Raw genomic sequence first — 22153 nt, forward strand, 5'->3', positions numbered from 1 at the left:
GAAATTTCAACTCAGTAACTCTGTGAGTCGTTTCTGGCTCTCTGGTTTTATCTGGTTAACTCTTTGAGTCCCTTTTAGTGGACTCCACTGGCCTTATTCTCCGTCCACATGCATACGTCTACCTTTCTGCCTAACAGATGTGTCTCCTTGTTTCAGGTGGCTTTAAAACATTGTTCAGAGTATTGTATTCATTATAAAAAGTGTGAAAAATAATTTTGAGAATTATGTCAGTTGATGTTAAGATCTAATAGGAAGCTATTAAATCTTGTATTTCAATGTTGTAAATTCTGTTTATCCTCCTCACGTTAAGATGAATAGACATGCAGCTTCCTGTTGGGAGTTGAAATAAGGATGGTGAGGATAGCCTACTGGGATCCAAACCGCAAAGCTTGTACCTAATTATGACCTCTGCCTTTACACTCACACCCAGATCAAGCTCCCTGGGAGCATCCAAGCCCAAACGCCACTTCCCCCCAGCCTCCCTCCTATAGAACGGACTTTCTCATCACGGGGGTGTCCAGAGGTGTATGAGTCAGTCTTAAGAAACTGGAAAACTTTTTATTCTGTGCTTCAAATCTTGCTAGGCCAAAATTGTGCTGCTAAAAAGCAGCTTATACCACTTTTTCAAAATACAGTCATGTTTCCTTTAAGGTCGGATTTCTGGTTTTTAGGGAGTGATTTACATACTCGCTCCTGTCCCTGTGTTCCCTGGATATTATTTTTGTGCATACAAGAAGTCCCCATCAGAGACTGAAGGTAGGGTGCGCGGGTGTGGGGTATGGAATAGAATTTAAGAGGCGGAGCCTGTGCCGGAAGCTACTGGGCCTTGGTGCGCCTGCGTGGTTCTCCCACGCCCTGACGATTCCTATCGACTCACTCTTCGCTCAGCAGCTTTTCCTGGTAGTAGGCGGCCATCTTTCCTGGATCCCGAGAGGGAGAAGAGGGACAGAAGGGGAGACGCTGGTCTTAGGGACGCCCCGGGGACCTTAAGAGCCGGAGGCAGCCCCGGAGGTGGTGGTCCCTGATCCCGGGCTCTACTCTAGGACCCGAGAAGGGAAGGCGTGGGGCAGAGGTGGCAAGATGGGTGGGGAATGCCAAAGATTCGTAGGGGGGGGCAGTGGCGTTGCTGTGGCGATCGGGGGCGGGGTCAGATCTGATCTCTGTTGTGAGTTTGCAGGGCGCTGCCCGAGAAGGGCTAGGCTGGGGTGATGACCATGCTAACAGCCGGGTGGCATTTCGCAACATCCTGGCGTGGAGGGATTCGGTGTCTATGGCAGCGATCGCCTGGCGCAAGGGGCGGAACTAGATCCCTTCACTTGAGACGCTGACATTCCAGCCCTTGTCCTGCAGGCTCCCGCGGGCTGACACGCCGGAAGAGGAGGACGAGGAATGGCCGCGGTGTGGCAGCAGGTCTTAGCAGTAGATGCGAGGTGAGGCGTGGGGTCGGATCCCGTGGGGGCGGAGCCCATGGGAGCGGAAGTTATTTTGGCGCATGCGCAATGGCGATAAGTGAGGCTAGGCGGAAAATTTGTCCTTTGCGGCTTCGTGGGTAAGCCGGAGGTGAGCATGCGCGATAGTAAGGTTGGGGCTTTCCCTCAGTGACAGGGGTTGGCGGAGGGTCGTAAGAGCATTCTTGGAAAATGCAGTCAAATATGAGCAATCGCATAGAGACTGTGTTACTAAATGGGGTGACGGAGCCCAGGCTGGTGCCAGACATCCTGTTCCCCACTATTGACCCCCAGACTTCTCTGTCACCACCACTTCCCTAGCCTGACCCCATCACCATCCCATACTGACCCCCACTATTGCCCCACCGTAACCCTCATCACCATGTCAGACTGACCTCTACTGTTGTCTACACTGACTTGGTCACCTCATTCCAATTCCAGCAAAGATGCAGACTGCCTCCGTTGTCCCCACACTGACATCATCGCCATGGCCATAACTGTAGACTGACCCTCATCACAGCACCAGAGGGACTCCCATCATCACTGCTGATCACTTGCCATCCTCACCCTTCACTGCCATATACCTCATTCTCCTTCCCTATCCCCCGAGCTGATTGATTCCCTCTGTCCTGTGCCTGCTGCCCACCTTGCCTCCTACCATCACAGGTACAACGCATACCGCACACCAACGTTTCCACAGTTTCGGACACAGTATATCCGACGGCGCAGCCAGCTACTGCGGGAGAATGCCAAGGCTGGACACCCTCCAGCACTGCGTCGGCAGTACTTGAGGCTGCGTGGGCAGCTGTTGGGCCAGCGCTACGGACCCCTCTCTGAGCCAGGCAGCGCTCGCGCGTATAGTAACAGCATAATCCGCAGCAGCCGAACTACCCTTGACCGCATGGAAGTGAGCTCCTCCCCATGCCACCTGCCACACATACCACCTGCCTCCTTAGACATTCACTCAACAGACTTGTCAAGCTATGTGTGAGGCACTGTTCCAGGCTCTTAGGATGAGCAGAGACCAAAAAAAGATAATATATGAGATAAGTCAATGCAGAGACAAAAAACAAGATAAACAGGTTGATAAACTGGCAATAAAGGAGCTAAACACAGCAAACCAGGTAAACAAGTCAGTAATTGTCATGGCTTGTATTGAGGAATGCTAAGAAAGAAAAATAAAGCAGACTTGGGGGATAAAATAGGACGGGTATGGGGGACAGAGGGAAGCTATTTTTGATAGGGATGGTCAGGGAAGGTGCCTCTCAGAGGAGATGACAGTTGAGACTTGAATGAAGCCCAGTGGTTTTCTGGGGAAACAGTGCTCATTCTTTGTCCAGAGAACATTTATTGAGTAATGAGCTGGGCAAGGGTGGGAGTGGGGAAACTAGTACAGAGGCCACCACAGTGGTCCAGGCAGTGGTGGCAGTGGACAGGGTGAGAATAGATCTACTTCTGGGTATATTTTAAAGACTCCAGACCTTACAGGTTCGTGAGGGCTGTTCTCAAGATGGTGTCCACCCTGACTCTCTCTGTTTGCAGGACTTCGAGGATGATCCTCGGGCCCTAGGGGCCCGTGGGCACCGCCGTTCTGTCAGCCGAGGCTCCTACCAGCTGCAGGCACAGATGAACCGTGCTGTCTATGAGGACAGGTACACATCAGGGGCAGCTGAGGGCTGGGCTTTGTGAGGGGCCACAGAGCAACAGCAGAATGAACTCTAGCACTTGTCTCCTGTTACCCCTCAACTCCCACTGGGCTCAGGCCACCTGGCAGTGTGGTGCCCACATCAGTGGCAGAAGCAAGTCGAGCCATGGCTGGGGACACATCACTGAGTGAAAACTATGCCTTTGCGGGCATGTACCATGTTTTTGACCAGCATGTAGATGAGGCAGGTGAGTCAGTGGATGGTAAATCTCATCACAACACATTTATTCAAATTGTGACTACCACCGAGTGCATGCTTTTCTGGAACACAGAGTCTCTGGCCCATCTTTAAAGGAATTGCCATACATAAAACCTTCCGCAAACCTAAAAGTTAGTGATCTGCAAAATCTCAGGTGCTTTGTCTACCATAAAGAATCCCTTGCAGAAGGCTTCTGGGGTCATGAGTCACTTGGAAGAGTTCAAAGCCTTTGCTGCAGAGAAATCCCCTCACAAAGGGCAGCATGGTTTTCACACACTGCCCAGACCTTGGTAACTGTAAAGTTCTTGCTGAGATGTAGGAGCCTTTTCATGTTGAGAAGCCTTTTGCAATCCACAAAGTACCTGCTAAGGTTCAGGGGACCTTATGGCAGAGGGCCTTCTAGGTTCCAACTCCCTTTCTCAGCTGAGGAAAGCCCTTTGCTGAGGCCACCGTGCCTGGTGCAGTGGGACCTGGCTGCTGGCCCACAGATCACAGGTTTTCACAAACGAAAGCACCCAGTGAGTGTGTTAACTCTCACAAATGGCTCCCTCGCATTGCAGTTCCAAGGGTGTGCTTTGCCAATGATGACCGCCACCGCCTGGCCTGCTGCTCACTTGATGGCAGCATCTCTCTGTGCCAGCTGGTGCCTGCCCCACCCACTGTGCTCCATGTGCTGCGAGGACACACCCGTGGTGTCTCGGATTTCGCCTGGTCTCTCTCCAATGACATCCTTGTGTCCACCTCACTCGATGCTACCATGCGCATCTGGGCCTCTGAGGATGGCCTCTGCATCCGGGAGATCCCGGACCCTGATGGCGCTGAATTGCTCTGCTGTACCTTCCAGCCGGTCAACAACAACCTCACTGTGGTCAGGTTCTAGGACCCCTGCTTGTTGAGGGTGGGGATGCCAGCCCAGGAGGGCTGTCCCAGGAAATCAGTATGGTGGCGGGTTCCTGTAGTCCACCCCACAGTCCTCCTGTGGTCAGACTCAGAGGGAAAGAGGTCAGAATGGGGATGCAGTTCTTGGTCTGGAATGGCTTCGCTGAGGTTCACTCCAAGGGGCACCAGTCAGGGCCTGGCACCCCTTCAGTCCTATCAGCTGCAGGGGCTGCTGGTTGCAGAGCAGGTAACCCTCATCTCATCTCAGTGGCAGTGACTGTGGTCCAACCCCATGATGGAAATTCAGAGGGCAGGGGCAGGAAATGAAAAGTCTGGCCTGGTCCTGAGCAGGGAGTAGAAGCAGGCTGGCCTAATAAGCTTGTGCTCTGGGGCCCTTTCTGTTGCAGCAGCTACAGCAGCCGCTGTGCAGTCAAAGCTCCAGGAAGGACCAGTCAGGGAGCAGACGAGTTATTACGGGCCTGAGATGGCCCTGTGGTTTGCCCACTACAAGGGTTGCTGGCCAAGGGGCAGCATTATGGGTCTGGGGAGCAGCTGTCTACTCTGGTCAAATTGCAAGAGGGGCTGGCTTGGGAGGGTTAAAGGCCTGGGTCACCTTCTAGTCTACCTGCCACAGCCCCACTGTGATTAGACTCCAGTAGGGACCAGCTAGTCCCATCCACAGCAGCCCCACTGTAGTCAGACTCCAGGAGGGACTGACTGGGAGCAGGATGATGGTGTTTGGGTCTCACCTACAGGTGGGGAATGCCAAGCACAACGTGCATGTCATGAACATCTCCACGGGGAAGAAAGTGAAAGGTGGCTCCAGCAAGCTGACAGGCCGTGTCCTCTCTCTGTCTTTTGATGCCCCTGGGCGGCTGCTCTGGGCGGGTGATGACCATGGCAGTGTTTTCTCCTTCCTGTTTGACATGGCCACAGGTAGGCAGGTCCCAGGCCTGCGTCTCGGTGCTCGCACTCCCACCCTCCCAGTGCATCACCCTCACCCTTCCTTCTGCCTCCCTCTGTTGTCGCAGGGAAGCTGACAAAAGCCAAGCGTCTGGTGGTACATGAGGGTAGCCCTGTGACCAGCATCTCCGCCCGCTCCTGGGTCAGCCGCGAGGCCCGGGACCCCTCACTGCTTATCAATGCTTGCCTCAATAAGCTGCTGCTCTACAGGTGGGTATCCCCTTTCCAGGTTGCCTGGAGATGGGTGGCTTGCCATCACCATCAGACTGGAACAGGAGCACTGTCCCCCATCAGATGAAGACGCATAGGGCCTGAGAGCCTGTCTCCTCCATCAGGCTTATCTCACTGAGTGGGGAGTCCAGTCTCCTGATGATGATGATGATGATGATACCAGTAGCAGCAGTAATAGCAGTAGCAGTGGCTGGCACTTACACAGCAGTTGCTGGGCCAGGCCCTCTTTGCAGCACCGTACACCTGTCACCTCAATTACTCCTCACAGAAACACTGTGAGGTGGGTGCTCTTATCATGTCCGTTTTACAGATGAGCAAACTGAGGCATAAAACAGGCTAGGGCAGAGCAGTGGCCTGTTTTCCTTCCTTTCTTTTTTGGTGTGGATTCCTCTCCCCACTCACATATGACGTTACCAGATGTGGTTCTCAGCCTGGGCTGCATGCTGGAATGACCTAAAGAGCTTCAAAACATCATGGCCAGGCCTCACTCCAGGCCAGTGATTTTAGCTCTGGGGTGGGGCTAGGTACTAGTATATCGGAAATGATACTAAGTGATGTCCAGCTAGGCCTGAAAACCACTGCCCAACAGCATTCTTTCTACTCCACTATTTTGTCTTCTCCTTTAAAAAAATGTACACACACACACACACGCAGCACTCACACATACACATACGACTTTTAATTTAAGGAAATTCCCAAGAGTTTTGCCTATTCTTGCCATCCTCTCCCTGCCCTCCTCCCTCCTGCCACCTCGGCCTGCCCCCTGCCCCAGTAAAGCATGCTAACAATTCTGTATGTACCTTTCTCTGTTTGGTTCTCTCTGCTGTAGTCCTAGGCCTGTACACACCCCCACAGATTTTGAGGGTGGGTCCTTAATTTACAGAAGTGACCTCCTCCATCCTTTTCCACAGCTCACTTTTCCCACCAGACAATGGCTGTAGAAGTATCCCCAGGTCACCTGCAATTGCTTCAGTTTGTTCTGTTGAGTGGCCATGTGGTGCTCCACGGCACAGGGCTGCATAGTTTGGCCAGCCATCGCCTTTCTTTGGGCGGGTCTTCACACCAGACTCTCTCAGAGCCCCTTAGAAAGAGAAACTAGGGAATTAAACTATAGAGGCTCACCATTTATCCAACAGCTACAGTGTCCGAGCTGTCACTAACTCAGGGGCCAGTGCATGCTTTACAGGTTTATGCAGTCATCTCCAAACTGGATTTCATGCCCTTGGAAAGAACTCAGGCACAGGAGTGGGGACACAGACTGGGCCCCCACTCATCCCTGTTTGGAACTGAGGCTGTGCCTCAACCTGCTCTCATCCTCCTCTCAGGGTGGTAGACAACGAGGGCACCCTGCAGCTGAAGAGAAGCTTCCCCATTGAACAGAGCTCCCACCCTGTGCGCAGTATCTTCTGCCCCCTCATGTCCTTCCGCCAGGGGGCCTGTGTGGGTGAGTTCCATAGGGTCAGGGTGTCTGGGTGGCTGGGGAGGGGCAAGGCCCAGGGCTGGTGCTGATCTGGCTCAGATGTATGACACCCTGGTGCCCTAAATTCCTGGGCCTTGAGAACGCTCACATCTCAGCAGCCTCCCACTCTGACCACAGACCCCCAAATGGCCCAGAAACCTCCCAGCCTGAGACACAGAGCCTCCCAGATTGCTCAGACACCTCACACTCTGGACACACAACCAAAACAGCTAGGTGACCTCCCGTCTAGGATGGTCCTCCCCAACCGCCCCCACCACCCAAACCACACTGGGACCTCACACCTTGGATGTAAATCCCTCACCACCTCAGACGCCTCAGAGACTTCACACCCACAGCACCCCCCTGCCTCCCGTGTCACCGCCTGATGGCCTTTCTATCTCATCTGGGCAGTGACAGGCAGTGAAGACATGTGTGTGCACTTTTTTGACGTGGAACGGGCAGCCAAGGCTGCTGTCAACAAGCTGCAGGGCCACAGCGCACCTGTGCTGGACGTCAGCTTCAACTGTGATGAGAGCCTGCTGGCTTCCAGTGACGCCAGTGGCATGGTCATTGTCTGGAGGCGGGAGCAGAAGTAGGAACCTTCAGGCCCTACCACTGTCTACCTTCCCACCCAGCTCCCACTCCAGCCTTGTGTTTATAAATAAAGTTCCTGTGGTTGTGCTGCTGGGGGTGGGAGGGAGGCTCTAGGACCCAAGATAGAGGGGTTCCCATATTCATTCATGTGCTGACTTACTCATTCAACAACCACTTACCAAATATCTATAGTATCATAGGCACCACTTCAAGTATTTTACATGGTCATGCATTGGACAGAAATTATTAAGCACCTACTATATGCCAGGAACTGTTTTAGGCCTTGGGGGTACAGCTGTGACATAGACTGATAAAAATCCCTGCCCTCATGGGGCTTGCATTCGAGTGGAGGCAGATAGATAGTAGACAAAAACGTGTAATAAATTTAAGTCAGTTCAAGATGAATGACGGGAGGAAGAATAAGGCAAAGACAGGAGGTAAGTTGCAGGAGTGGGAGTTGGGCTCTTGTGGGTGCTGTGATCAGGGAGGACGTTCTTGCTGGTGTAATTTAAACAAATACCTGAATAAAATGAGAGGCAGCACCATAGTGTCGGGGGGAGAATAACATGCTAGGCAGAGAGAAATGGCAGTGCAAATGTGCTGAGGCTGGAGTGTGCCAGAAGGGTCACTGTACAGGCCAGTGTGGCTAGACCAGAATGTGGTAGGAGAAGAGGTTGGACATGCCCAATCCTGGAGGGCTTCATGGACATGGAGAGGACTTGGTTACTCTGAGTGAGGGGTGCATCACCAGAGAGTTTTGAGCAGAGGAGGGTGTGGTCCAACTTGGTTGTAAGAGGATCCCTGTGGGCACTGTGAGAACAGACTGGGGGGCAAGGGGGAAGTGGGGGACCAGTCAAGAGCCCCTGCAGCAGTGGGACTGAGCAGTGATGGGAACTTGGGCCAGAGTGGTGGCAGTGGAGGAGTTGAGGGGGAAATGTTGGCTTCCAGCACAGGGGTTTCATCCCATTAGTCCGCAGGGCCCTGCTGACTCCTCAGGGAAGCTCAGGCTCCCAGGCTGCCCCTGGCACCAGGGTTCCCCACAAGTAGGGAGTGGAGGTGTTAGGGGCGTGCAGAGCCAAGCTGGTACAGGTACAACTGTGGACCCTAAGGCTGAGCTCACAGCTCCTAAGGGGTGGTGGGGGTAGAGAGAATGGGGATTCTCTCTCCAACCACAGACCACCCTTAGCTCCTTCCACACCCACCCAGGGCCCCTATTCAAAGCCTAGAATGACTCAGAAATCACAAAGCGATGTTCAACATTTGAGGGGAGCTTCAAATGTGGAGAGAAAGCTTGGGCTAGACAGATGAATAACCAAACTGCCCCATCAGTGACCTGCATCCCCAAGAAATTATCAGAGTTGCCAGAAATGTCAAAGAGGCTATTTCTCCAACTCCTCCCTTCCGTCCAGCTCCATAGGCTGCCACAACCAGATGCATCAGTGGGAAGTGTGACTAGCATCTAGAGATATGTGCTCAGTGCACAGAGTCACAGACTAAGCTGGCCTAGCGGTGTGGAGCTGCTGACTAAACACCGGCAGCCTTGTTGGGGGAGAAAAATAACCTGTTTGTTCAAGCCACACTACCTGACAGTGTGGTTGCTTGTAGCCAGAAGCATTTCTGCCTGCTACTTCCCTCTGACAGCCCTTAAGGTACATGGTGAAGCAATAGGGACCTCAGAGAGCTGGCCTGCTCTTGATCCAGATCACGTATCTCTGTCGGAGGTCCCTAAGAGCACCCAGACTCCATGGTCTGCTAGGACTCTCAGTCTAGCATATGGTTGTATATACGGCTATGATTTATGGCAGCAAAAAGATATAGAGCATAATCAGCAAAGGGAAATGGTGCATGGGCCAAGGCTAGCAGAGACAGGCACAAGCTTCCAAGGGTCCGGTCCCAGTGGAATCACACAGGACACACTTAATTCCCCCAGCCATGGGTTGTGACAACACGTGCCAAACATTGTCAACCAGAAAAGCTCATTAGAGACTCAGTTCCCAGGTTTTTACGGGGGGCTGATCACATGGGCACCCTCTGCCTGGCACACACCCACCTTCCAGACTCTCAGAAGTAAAGAAGTGTTTAGCATAAACCACAGTGCTTATGTGAACAGTTTAAGCACATGAGCCCCTCTTAGCATCTGTAGGGGCTGGTAACCCTTACATATAAATTTCCAGATGCCAGCCAGGGGCCAGATTTGAAATAAACCTTTCCTCAGAGATCAGTTCAGGCTGCTGTGAGACTTTCCCGCATGTTATGTTTCAGTGACGGGCAAGATCACTTGGGGGGCCTCACTTTTCACGAACATGTTCTTCATTTCTTTAGCCTCTTTATTCACACTCTTTTTATTGAGCCTGGATACAAGATGGCTGGTCATGGATGTTGTCACACATGAGTGTGGGAGTTTGCTCCTTGTGAAATTTTGAGGTGGCCCTCTAGTAGAATGAGTTGACATTCTACTTTAAATTCATCTTTATAGTACCTTTTCTTCACTTACAATCTAACAGGAAATAGTGAGCAAATAATAAAAAATATCTTATTGGTGAAACTTGGGCCTCTGTTAATTTGTCTATCATACTGTGCCTTTGGTTTGACATCAGATCTGGAACTTTTAAACATTCCGCCATCAATACTACTGTAGTCTTGCCTCAAGTCCAGGCCTCCGTTAACTGCCCCATGCCCTTTGTCTGACTTCAAATTTGTGAGTTTAACTACTTCATCAGGAGCCTCTCTGGTCTGAGCTTGAAGCTGGGCCTTTGTTAATTATTGCCCATCAGTGTACTACTGGTCAAATCTCATTCAAAACATGGCCTCTGTATAATATTCCACCAGCTATTGTCTTCCAGTCTAATACTGCTTCCACCCCATCAAAACCCCTGGTTTAACTTTGAACCTACGTCTTTTCAACTCCTCCACTATCAGTGTCACAGTGGTCTAAACTCCAACCTGGGACTCTATAAGTCCACTGTCAATCACTCTTAGATCTTGAATCCAGGCCTCAGCTAACTCATCAATGCTCCTCAAATCTGAAACTTGAACTTGAGCCTCTATTAACTTTTCCACACTCAGTGCTCCTCTGGCCTGACCTCAATGAACTATTCCACTGCCATGCCCCTATGATCTTATCTTGAGCCCTGGCCTCTATTTACTGTCCCTCTGTAACTGCCCCTCTGATCTGATATTGAACCTAGGACACTGGTAACACTCAAAGCATCAGTCCCCTCTGGGCAGACCTTAGATCTGTGTGCCTGTAAACTATTCCATTATCACTCCATTCTGGTCAACTTGAACATGAGCTTCTACAAGCTATTCCACCATCATTACTCCTCTGATCTTATTTGGAACTGAAATTTGCTGACTATTCTTCAGTCCAACTTTGAATCTGGGCCTCTAAGTCAGTATCTCACCATTCCTGGCTTTGTGCTCTAGCTGGTCCATTTTGAACTCCAGAACCATCAAGGCATCTCTGGTGTGACCTCAAATCCAGGCTCTGTTAACTTTTACTCCATCAAGACCCCCTTTATCTGAATTCTCACATGGGCAAATTCTTAACTAATCTGACATGACAGGCTCCTTATCCAACCAAACCCCTGAGCTTTTGTTAGCTTTCCACCACTGGCACCCCTCTGCTCTGACCATGAGTGGACACTTCTGTTACTATTCCAACATTGAGGTCCTCTGATTCAATTTTTAACTATTCCAAGACCCCCTCTCTCTGGCCTAACTGCCTCTATTAAACAATTAAGTGCCCTTCTGGACTACCTTAAAAACGGCGGTCTCTGTGAAGTATCCTACGTTACTGCTTTTCTGGTATGACCTTGAATACAGGTCTTTATTTCATATTCTAACTGAATGGCCCCTCTGGTCTCAGATCAAAGCTTGACCTCCATTAATTCTTTATCCAAGAAAGCCTTGCTGGTTGCACCTGGGCTTCTTTTTAACTATCCAACCCTCAATCCTCTCTGATCTGACTATGCACCCAGGCCATTTTAACTCTTAAACCGCAATGCTCCTTAAGCTCACAATGCTGAGGTTGGTCTGACCTCAGACTCGGTACACAATTAACCACCACAATATCAATGTCCTTTTGGTCTGTCCTCAAGCCAGGGTCTCTTTTATTGTCATTCCACCTTCAATGTCATCCTGGCCCCTAATCAAAGGTCTTCTGCTATCCTTGCTGACTCATCTTTCTGATTCTTAACCAGGACTTGTTTACTCTTCCATATTCAAAGGTCTACTGGGTTAATTATCCAACACAGCCATTTAACTATTCCACAATCCCTCCTCTCCAGGCCTGTCCTCAAATCCAGACCTCTGTTAAATGTACCACCATCAATTCCCCTCTGGTTTGACCTTAACCAGATTCTCTGGTAAGTGCTGTCACCAGTGCCCTGGAAGTCTCACCGAACTTAAACAGCTCTTCCATCATCAGTGCCCCAAGAATCTGAACTCAAACCTCAGGCTCTGTTAACTATTCTACAATCATTCGTCTCTTGGCTAACCTCAAACCCAGGTATTTATTCAATTACCCTCATCCCTGTTTCTCTGGTCTGACCCTAAAACAAGGGCCTCTGTTAGCTAGTACATCATGAATGTGCCCTCTAGTCTGAGTTCAAACACTTGCTAACTATTCTAACATCAACACCTCTCTGTCTAGTCAAACAGAACAATTGTTAACTAATTAAAAATCCTGGCCCCTCTGACCTAACCTCAGATCTGGGTCTCTTTATTCCACCATCAGGGATTTTGTGGTCTATTATTGAGCCCTGTGTATTAACTCTTCTACATCAGTGCCTCTCTTATCTAGCTTTGAACCACAGTCCCTGTTAATTCTTCCAGTCTGTTCCCCTCTGGTGGTATTGCCTTCCTCTGGGGACTCTGACAAGGCTACCACTGTTAATGCCCCTCTGACCTAACCTTAAACAAGAGCTTTGGTTAGTAATGCCACCATCAATACTCTTCTGTTTTAGAGCACGAACCCAGGCATGTGTTAACTATTTCATTATCCATGCCATTTTCTCACCTTGAACCTGCACCATTGTTAAGTCCTTTGACATCCATGCCCCTTTGGTAAGACTTCAAACCTGGGCTTGTGGTAAATACCCCAGCATTAGTGGTCTTCTGGTCTGAATTCAGATACAGTGGATGAAAATTACTAAGGACTTCAAAGTGGTTGCTACTGATGAAATACAGACTGCAACCAGATGTCATGAGGTGAGGGAATGTGAACAAAACTGTGCACAGAAATAGATTCTAGTGACATCTTGGACTGGGATAATAACATTTCCACGATCCATACCTGACTGTGTGAGCCAAGGAGTCTCTGTAAGGCAGTCTGTTTGACCCACAGGTATCCAGACTCCAGTCTGTATGACCCCAGAAGTGTCTACACCCCAGTCTGTGTGACCACAGGAGGTCTATACCCCAGTATGTATGTACCCAGGAGTGTCCACATCCTGGTCTTTGTGACCTGAGGAGTGTTGGCACCCCAGGCTATGTGGCCCTAGAACTGCTCATAGGACAGCCTGTGTCACACCAGGACTGTCCATATCTAGTCTCTCTGACCCCAGAGTTTCCAAATTGCACTCTGTGTGACTCATGCAGGTCCATATCCCAGTCCGTGTTACCCCCAAGCATGCCTTTAGCCAGTCTGTGTGACTCTTAGAGCATCCAGACTCCTGTCTGTGTGCCCCTAGGAGTGTTCACACCCACTTCACACAGCAGAGAAGGAATGAATAGATATTCTTTCATTCCTACTGTGAATAATTAGATCAATGTAGATTCAACCAAGTTTTTAAAAAATCTGAAATTGAATTAAAAACAGGAGGTAGAACTTCCAAATCACTTGAAAAAGAATGAGAAATGATTTTGTAACAAAAAGCAGACCACTAAAGAAATACAAAGGAAACATAAAAGGTACTGAAAACATAAAACACAGATTTTAAATTCTGATAATAAATATTAATCGATTAAATTCCATATATTAAGTGACAAGGGCATGTAGATTGAGTAAAAATTCCAAAATCAACCAAATTATGTCTACATTGAAGTGATTCTGAAGGATTTTTTAAATAATGAATAAAAATTATAAGAAAAGTAAAAGCAGAGTGAAAAGCAGTTGCAATAGAAATCCAAGATAAAATAAAATTATGGAAAAAAAGCACTAAACAGTCAAAACGGACCCTTCTTACTGGTCAAGGGCATGATCAATTTTTTTGCATCTGGTGTGCTTTCCCACCCCTGAAACCAAGGAAGGAGACTCTGGTGGCCTTGGGTGTTCCCTCTTGGCAGCAACTCAGAGTGGCCACAGATACCGTGTTGAATGCTGCTATTAGATCATGATTTGTCTACCTTAGGTCCATCTTCAGGTGTTATTCAAAGACAAAAGTAGCTGATGGTCAAATTCCACCTGACAGCCTCATCTCAATAAAAAATATGTGCACTGCTCAATTACTGAACTACAAGAAACCTCAAGTTACTTAAAGAAAAAAAAACAGTGGCCATAAATCCCAGAGCATGAAGCAATAATGGTTAGAAATTACAGGGTGGTGGGGGAATGGGTGAAATAGGTGGAGGGGATAAAGAGGTACAAACTTCCAATTATAAAATAAATCAATCACAGGGATGAAAGTCCAACATAGGGAATATGGTCAATAATATTGTGATATCTTCGTATGGTGACAGATGGTAACTCCACTTACTGTGGTGAACATTTAGTAAGGTATATAATTGTTGAATCACTATGTTGTATGCCTGAAACCAATATAATGTTTCATATCAACTATACTTAAATAAAAAAATTAAAGTAAAAAATGAAGAAATTAGCACACAATTATAAAAAAGAAGCCACCAAACTCCTCCTACCATAGCTGAGGTTCAGGCCAGAGTCCCTGAGGCTGTCCCCTCCATCTGTGCAGGGTAATGTTCCGCATTTTATGACAGGCTTGATGCTCAGCTCCCAAAATAACACAATATTACTTATTTTTGCATCAGAGAGATTATACAAGTGCTAAGTACCATTACTTTCAACTCTTCATTATTGAGTTTTTCTTAAGCTAGAACAACCTGCTTGACATGATTCTTCACACTGCTCCCAGAAGATTGATTTCCCAGATCCAGAAAAATGAAGTCCATGTGCTGTTTTCTTGGGCTTTTTGTGTTTTTTTTTTTTTTACCCCTTCAGAACCAGATGGAAACATGTTCTGAATAAAAAGCAGCCCGTGTTTCCATGCTTTGACCCACTGGCTGGGTTGTGTTGGCAGAGTTTTATAGAACACAGCACCAAGGACATGCAAATGGTCGCTTCTGCACCTTTCACTTTGCGCCATGCCCCTCCAATTTTCTCAGGTGAGCTTTAGCGACTCTTTCAACTAGTCAGACATCTACATTCAGCTGATAAACAAAGTACCCATACCATTCATCTGCTTTCCCCAAACTGGTATAATTCCTGGTGGAGGCAATGTTAAGGCATTTGGGATCACTGGGACATTTTCTTGGGCCTTCACTGGACAGCCAGTGTTGCAAGTTGTCTGAAAGCAGAATTTGGAGTATAAAACATTTGTTGGGATCAATTCCTGTGGTGGCAAGTGGGAGGATGTGGGATTGGGCACAAAGCCAAGGCCAGCCCAGAGAGAGCTCTGGAGGGAGGGTGGCTCATTCCAAGGGGCTTCTCCTGGGAGGAAACACTGGGTTTTATACCTCTGCCTCGCTCTGTCACCAGCTGTGGCTGGCCAGGGCAGAGTAGAACCTCAGGGGGGTGGCTGTGAGCAGCTGAGGCCCGCCTGCAGAGCTGATAGCTAGAGGCCGCTGAGCAGCAAGTGCTTCCTTGAGAGTGGCCTGGGGGGTGCTCAGCCGCATTCCCTACCACTGCCAGGGAAGGCATGAGGGAAGGGACTGGGGAGAGAAGAAATGGCCACTGGGTAAGTAACTGGGGGCCCAGGTAAAATCCTGGTTCCCACATTGTTCAACCCATGATCCTGAGCCAGTCACCTCACCATACTGTGCCTCAGTTTCCTCCAGGCTCAGCTGAGGGCTGAGGACTCCATTCTTCTGACATATGTGGACTGAATCTCTATGGTTTGCCAGGCACTGTGCCAGGATACAGCAGTGAATAGAACAGGCCAAACCTCTACCCTGTCAGGAAACACATTCCCAATGGCCCCCAAAATCCATCCAGTGATGCAGACTCAGAGCAAAAGTCAGCCCTGGCCTTGCTTGTGATGACTTGTGACACACAGTGAGCACCATGGCTGCAGTGAATATTCTTCCATGCCTCGGCATGGAAGCCGAGGAAATAGTCACTTGGATCCATGTGGTAACAGGAAGGAGGGAGCCACTGCAGGTTCTTGAGCAGGAGTGCAAAGAGATAGATGAGGAGTTTGAGAAAGGCTATTCCAGCAGCAGTGAATAACCAAAGTGCAGGAAAAAGACATTTTTACCATATATCACCCTGCTCCCTGGAGGGGTCAAACAAGGGAAAATAGCTGTCCATTTGTGTGTTAAATGTTTGTTTGGGCTTTGTTGTAGCCAAGGGATTGCCCACTGGTGGCAGCGATTCCTGGGGATTTGGCTTTATGATCTGACCATTTGGTGTCATCTGTGTATGAAAGGATGGAGGGATGTTGGACATGAGAGGACAGGGCATCTGGTTTGTTAGTCTATGCCCAGAGCTGGCAGTGTAGAATTGAAGTTTTAAGCTCTCTGTGTGTATCTGTGCCTGTGTGTATGTACTTCAGTGTGTGATGTGTGAGGGTGAGGGTGCAACATTTTCCTGTCTCCAGAAGGCGTCAACAAATTGTTCTGTGAAGTCTCTTCAGGGAGTTCTGTTCTGATTGGAATATAGAGATAACTAAACACTAATACAAATCAAATAGTCCTAATTCCAAGGAAAGGAGGAAATTGAACTTTTAACAATTTGCTTGCTAGACTTGAAAAGATTCTTCCTTCAGAAACTAACCTAGAGACTTTTAAAGAATCCAAGCTCACATAATTAAGGTAAATCTTTGGCAAATGAGACTAGTTTAATAATTTTGGCTTAATAAAAATTATGTCTTCTCTGATTATCAATGTTTTCTCACTTAAGTTCTTTACAATCATGTTGCTTTCTGTTCATTTTTATGTTTTGTTGTCACTTTGGTTAAATAGGTAACCAGTATTATTTCTCAGGCACCTATGATCCAGTCTTCATCAAGTGTTCAGATCTCCTCTAACAATGTTTTGATTTTTGCCATCCCCAAATCAGACCTAAATATAGAATAAAATAAAATAAAATTCAACTTTTAGGATCTCTTCTGCACTTAAAACTATCTTTGAAATTTCACACATAACCTCTGGAGATTCACAAAGATTTCTTCTTTTGCCTTATAAAAAGAGGTGCTAGAAATACGTCCACTTACCTGATGTGCTACCATTGATGAGTTACACTGGAAGAGTTGGCAAATTAGAAGAGTGCCTCAGCCTTCCCCAGGTTAAATTTTTTTTATGGTTTAAATGTTATTAATATAAATATTTTAGAAAGTGTATGCTTTACAGGAAGTCCCTGGAGATTTTTGCCCTTGCTTTTCATAATATGTTGTAACTCAGAGAAAGCACTAACCAAAACTCTTATGAAATATTTCCATTCCAGTGAGTTTTCCTATAATTGTCAGAGTCCTGGTGGCATTTTGCCTAATGATATTAGACAATAACAATAAGAGTGATTAGCCATAATGTCAGTTATTATTATAAATGTTTACTTGGTCACCATCTTACTCTTTCTATTTAAATATAGCATCTTTGAGGCCAGTAGTTCTCAATGCACATCTGACTTACCCATAAAGTTGTGTTAAAATACAGATGTTTAGAACCTGCTCCAGACTTACTGAATCTCTTTACTTGATATTCTTGGCATAGTATGTGTACTATGTTGCAGACTTATTTATTATATATTATATCTCAATATTTTTTCTCTATAAAAATTTTTGTTCATTTTCATAATTCAGATGTGGCATTCACTAAGTTCTTTGAAAATAGGCTTAATCATTATCCTTAGATACATTCTGTTTAAAAAAATTTTTTCTTGGAATGACTTAAAAGCACAAACATTTGTTATCTCACAACTTCAATTCCTCTGGAATCTGGGTGCAGCTTATCTGGACAGTGTGGCTCAGGGTTTCTCATGAGGTTGCATCTGGGGCTGCAATCTGAAGACTTGACTGGGGCAGGGGGATCCACTTCCAAGAAGGGCCACTTCCATAACTGGCTATTGGCACTGGCTGCTGGCTGGGTGTTCAGTTCTCATCCATGTCCCCTCTCATCCTCTGGGGCCTTTCTTCTTCATGTGGCCATTCCAACAGGATAGCCTGGACTTCTGTACACACTGGCTGGGCTCCAGCTGAGGGAGGAAATGAGAGAGCAAGAGGGAGAGAGAGCCAGCAAGTGAGAGAGAGTGCTCCTAAGATGGAAGCTGCAGTCTTTTTATAAACTAACCTCAGAGATAATATCCCCTCATTTCTGCCATTTTCTGTTTCTTAGAAGTGAGTCCATAAATCCAGGCCACACTCAAGGAGAGGGGATTACACAAAGCATGAACATCAGAAGCAGAGATCACCAAGGACCATCCTATGGGGTGCCTACCATGTTGCCCCTAAGGTGTGTGGGGTCCCAGACAAATATTTTCTGCAGGGCCTCTGTCTACATAAGCAATTTGGATTAAAAAATATATTATAAAATCATGGGTCTGTATGAACAAGTGTGACTTAACTGATGAAGATTTAGAACAAAGTGTAGAGAAGGACTTAGGTTATTTGTTTATTGTCCAGTCATTGCACCTGAAGAATCCCTATAGTGTCCAGGCTCCATCTCCTCCTATTCGAGTCTGGGAACCATCTTATGTTCTCTACTTATGTTCTTTATTGTCAAATGTATCCAAAGGGGAAAAACATCCAATTTTTCACCTCCTTCTGTGTTTCTCTTTGCTGTGTGTCTTCTTTATGCTCTCACAGAACACTTCACTTCTGACGACAGATGTGTAGGGGTTTTGCCCCACCAAGCAATTCTGTGACACCAGCTGGGTGCCCTACAGTTTAACTCAATTCTGACACTCTCTACCTGGGAATAGAGTCAGATCCTACAGGCTAAGGGTTCAGTCCCACAAGACTGTCCCCCACACCCCACTTCAGACACCAACTGCACATAGTAGACCCCAAGTTACCCACAGAAGTTGTGGCTACAAATCGGAGCTTCCCACGGCTCCCTTGTCAGGTTTGATCAATTCGTTCGAGCAGTTCATTGAACTCAGGAAAACACCTACTTTTACCAGTTTATTAAAGGACACGAGAAAGGATACAGGTGAGCAGCCAAATGAACAGATACACAGGACCAGGTCTGGGAGTTTCCTGAGCACAGGAGCTCCTGTCGCTTGGAGTTAGGGTGTGTTGCCCTCCAGGTGTGGATGTGATTGCTAATCTGGAAGCTCCCTAAACTCCGTGTTATTGCAGTTTATGGAGGCTTCTTCATGTAGGCCTGATCAATTATTAACTCCATTATCAGCCTCTCTCCCCTCTTTGGAGGATTGGGGGTGAGGCTGAAAATCCCAAGCTTCTAATCATGACTTGGCATTTCTGTTGACCATCCCCCATCCAGGAGCCATCCAGAAGCCCACCAGAGCCATCTTAATAGAATAAAAGATGCTCTTAGTGCCCTTATCTAGAAAATTACAAGGGTTTCAGAGGCTCTGTGCCAGGAACTGGAACAGAGACCGATATATAAAAAAATATATATATATAATATATATATACATATATAATATATATATATATATGTTCTATTATTTCACAGTGTCATAACTGATTGACTTCTTCTCCCACCACAAGGAGGTAGCAACACCATTATTACTCATAATGCCATGGCTCTTTAGAACCTGTTTGTACTGGAAAACTGTAGACCTTGCCTCTTCAGGTCCCTAATACCATTTACTTAATGCTGGTTACATCTGACTTGTGACACTGCATCATCCATTGGGCTGCCTATGAATACTGGCTTCCAGTGACTTCTAGAAGTTGTCACTGGGCTTTGTTGATAAGGACTCCAAAAGCCAGCCTTACACAGACTATGCAGGTAAATGTGAACAACACTTCATTTTCTGGTCATGTTAATCGGAATTTTATAGCGAAATGTAGAACAACACATCTAACCATGACTTCTCTTGAACTCTTTAAACAGTACTTGCTGCATTCCTGGAATGAGACCTACTGCAAGCTTGACTGCCACCACCACCACCAGGGAGAAGGCTAGGCAAGGGGCCCACAGCAGAGTGAGAAGAGAAGTCCCATTTATACAAAGAATGTCCATTCCTGGTATGGCTTGAGACTGACCTGGGGGAGCATGGTGTCACCACATTGGTGAGTTTAGAGACTGTTGGAGTTGCAGAGCACTAGGCTCAAAAGTCCTTGAAGGAGGTACACATGGCCCAGAGGCCTACTTGATACCTCTGATACCTGGTTGCAGCCTGTGGAGGGAATGGCTTGCCTGGATACCAGTGGCAGGTGTCAGACAGGGTAAAGTGCCTGCCACCACTTCTGCCCCTTTTGGGTGCTCTGTACTGGAGGTGGCACCGTAGTTGGAATACTGACTAGTGAGAGCAGGTGCATGGCCCACACATACAGCTCAAGCCCAAGAGCTGGCAGTACATTGTTCAGACCTAGAGCTTTGAACATAGCCTATAAAAGGCCATAAATGAAATCCACTCAAAATCAGCATGTCACCACCATTCTGATGGCTTAGTCTCATGAGATCCTGTAAAACAAATGCCAGTCCAGCCAGCAGGTGTGTTCAACTTGCCAGGTCACTCCCCTGGAATGCTGGCCACATGGAGCCTTGGGTCAGCATCATTGATGTAAGTACCAGAGGTCATCAGGGCATCTGTCTGATCCCATACATAGGGCAGAGGGTAAGAGAGAGCACCTCCAAAAAGGAGAAATGGAGATCATGGCCCACAGGGGTCCTAGGCCAGACTCAGGGCTCCTCATTCACATGGTACTTCTGGCACCAGCCAGTCCCCGCCACCAGAGGGCGCTTCAGATCATTCTGAGGAAAGCACTCCAAAGCGTGCGGCCCCCTGCAGCTCAGGGCATAGAGCAGAGTCCTACTTGCATTGCCTGTGGTTTATGTATAAGATATACTAGGTTCCATGTTATCTTTCATTAGGAAATTATTAAAGAAAGTTGACTTGTAATATATTGGTGGGGTGGTTTTAGAATATGAATTCTTTGATACTCCTCCTTTCAAGAGATAGTGGTACTTAATTCCCCTCTCCTTGAGAGTGACCTAGACTTAGTGACTCACTTCTAATAAACAGAATTTGGTGAGGTAAATGTTTAACTTCCAGGACTAGCTCATAAAAGGTATTGAAGCTTCCTTCTTGCTCTCTCTCTCGGATCATCTCTGGGGGAAGCCACATGTCATGTTGTGATGACGTATCAAGAAGCCCTACGGAGAGTCCCATGTGGTGAGGAACTGAGGCCTCCTGCAAACAGCCATGTGAATGAGCTTGGAAGCAGATCCTTCTGCCCAAACAGGCTTTCAGATAAGACCACAGCCCCAACCACTATCATGGCCAGAACCTCGTGAGAGAGCTGGAGCTAGAACCACACAGCTAAAGTGCCGCTGGACTCCTGGCCCTCTGAAAATGTGGAAAATAATAAATGTTTATAGTTTTAAGCCACTAAGTTTTGGGGATAATTTGTTACACAGCAAAAGGTAATTAATACAAATACTATTGGTCAAAATTGTTCAATAAAATGTCTCTAGTTCAAGGGTGGGGTGAAGTAGAGAAAACAGAGGGAAATAGCTTTCTGAAGTAGAAAGATCTTCATGTTTAATTTTATCAACAGCTACCATTTGTATAGAAGTTGTGCTATAATTACAGGTTTGTATCATTTAAAGCCCCCTTGAAGAGCTATTGAATAATTCTTATTAACCATGAGTTATTGGATTGTATTTAAAACTATGAAACTTTCTTTAAAACCTGTAATTTAGAAAATTATAATTAAAACTTGCAAACAATTTATTCTTGTTTTCCTCCCAGCTAATCTGGATGTTTATGTTTTTAAATGCAGGTTGCTTTCCATTGACACATAAAATTAAAGATTCAACAGAACTTTTACACAACTTGGTGAAGAAGGCAGAGCCATGATATGTAAGAAGCCAGGGTCCCTGAGTCAGGGATTGGAGGATACCACCTGCCTTTCAGTTACACCCATTTTAGACCTTACTGCTTCCTGGACTCACCTCTCAGCATTAGGATTAAGTGAACAAAGTATCTAGAGTACAAAATTTAAGGAAGCACATCAACTAATGAATGGATAAACAAAATGTGGTCTATCTCCAGGATGGAATAGTATTCAGCCATAAAAAAGAATGAGCCTGAGTTCAAGGTTGTTGTCAGGGGCCAGTCACACAGGCACCCTTTGGATAGCATGTACCAAAATCCCAGATGCCCAGAAGGAAAGCAGGTGTTCAGCATAAACCACAGTGTTTGTATAGTTAAGTACAGTGAGCCACTCATTATTTAGAGAATGGTGAGAACCCTCCCCAAATTTATTGTCTCAAAGTTCTGGAGGCTAGAAGTCCAAGATCAAGGTAGCCACCTTGGTTGGTTTCTGGTGAGAACTATCTTCCTGGTTTGCAGACATCGGCCT

At 47.1% G+C, this 22153-nt stretch overlaps 1 protein-coding gene across 5 annotated transcripts; it reads left to right on the plus strand.

Annotated features, from left to right (window-relative positions):
• The first annotated feature begins 855 nt into the window (after positions 1–855).
• WDR13 (WD repeat domain 13) lies at positions 856–21527 on the plus strand. 5 transcript variants are annotated; one of them, XM_017672480.3, is made up of 10 exons: positions 856–1011; positions 1351–1430; positions 2115–2355; positions 2991–3100; positions 3211–3341; positions 3913–4220; positions 4987–5167; positions 5263–5404; positions 6751–6869; positions 7296–10023. In XM_017672480.3, exons 2-10 carry the CDS (start codon positions 1390–1392, stop codon positions 7478–7480), a joined length of 1458 nt encoding a protein of 485 aa, XP_017527969.1. In that variant the 5' UTR covers positions 856–1011; positions 1351–1389; the 3' UTR covers positions 7481–10023. The 5 variants fall into 5 exon arrangements, with proteins under 5 accessions (XP_017527969.1, XP_017527974.1, XP_017527968.1 ...); XM_017672485.3 differs by lacking the exon at positions 7296–10023 and adding an exon at positions 19677–21527 and having other exon boundaries at positions 874–1014; XM_017672479.3 differs by having other exon boundaries at positions 874–1014.
• Positions 21528–22153: the final 626 nt, after the last annotated feature.

Source organism: Manis javanica, chromosome X, assembly GCF_040802235.1.
Source record: "Manis javanica isolate MJ-LG chromosome X, MJ_LKY, whole genome shotgun sequence".
In the NCBI taxonomy this organism is placed as follows: domain Eukaryota; kingdom Metazoa; phylum Chordata; class Mammalia; order Pholidota; family Manidae; genus Manis; species Manis javanica.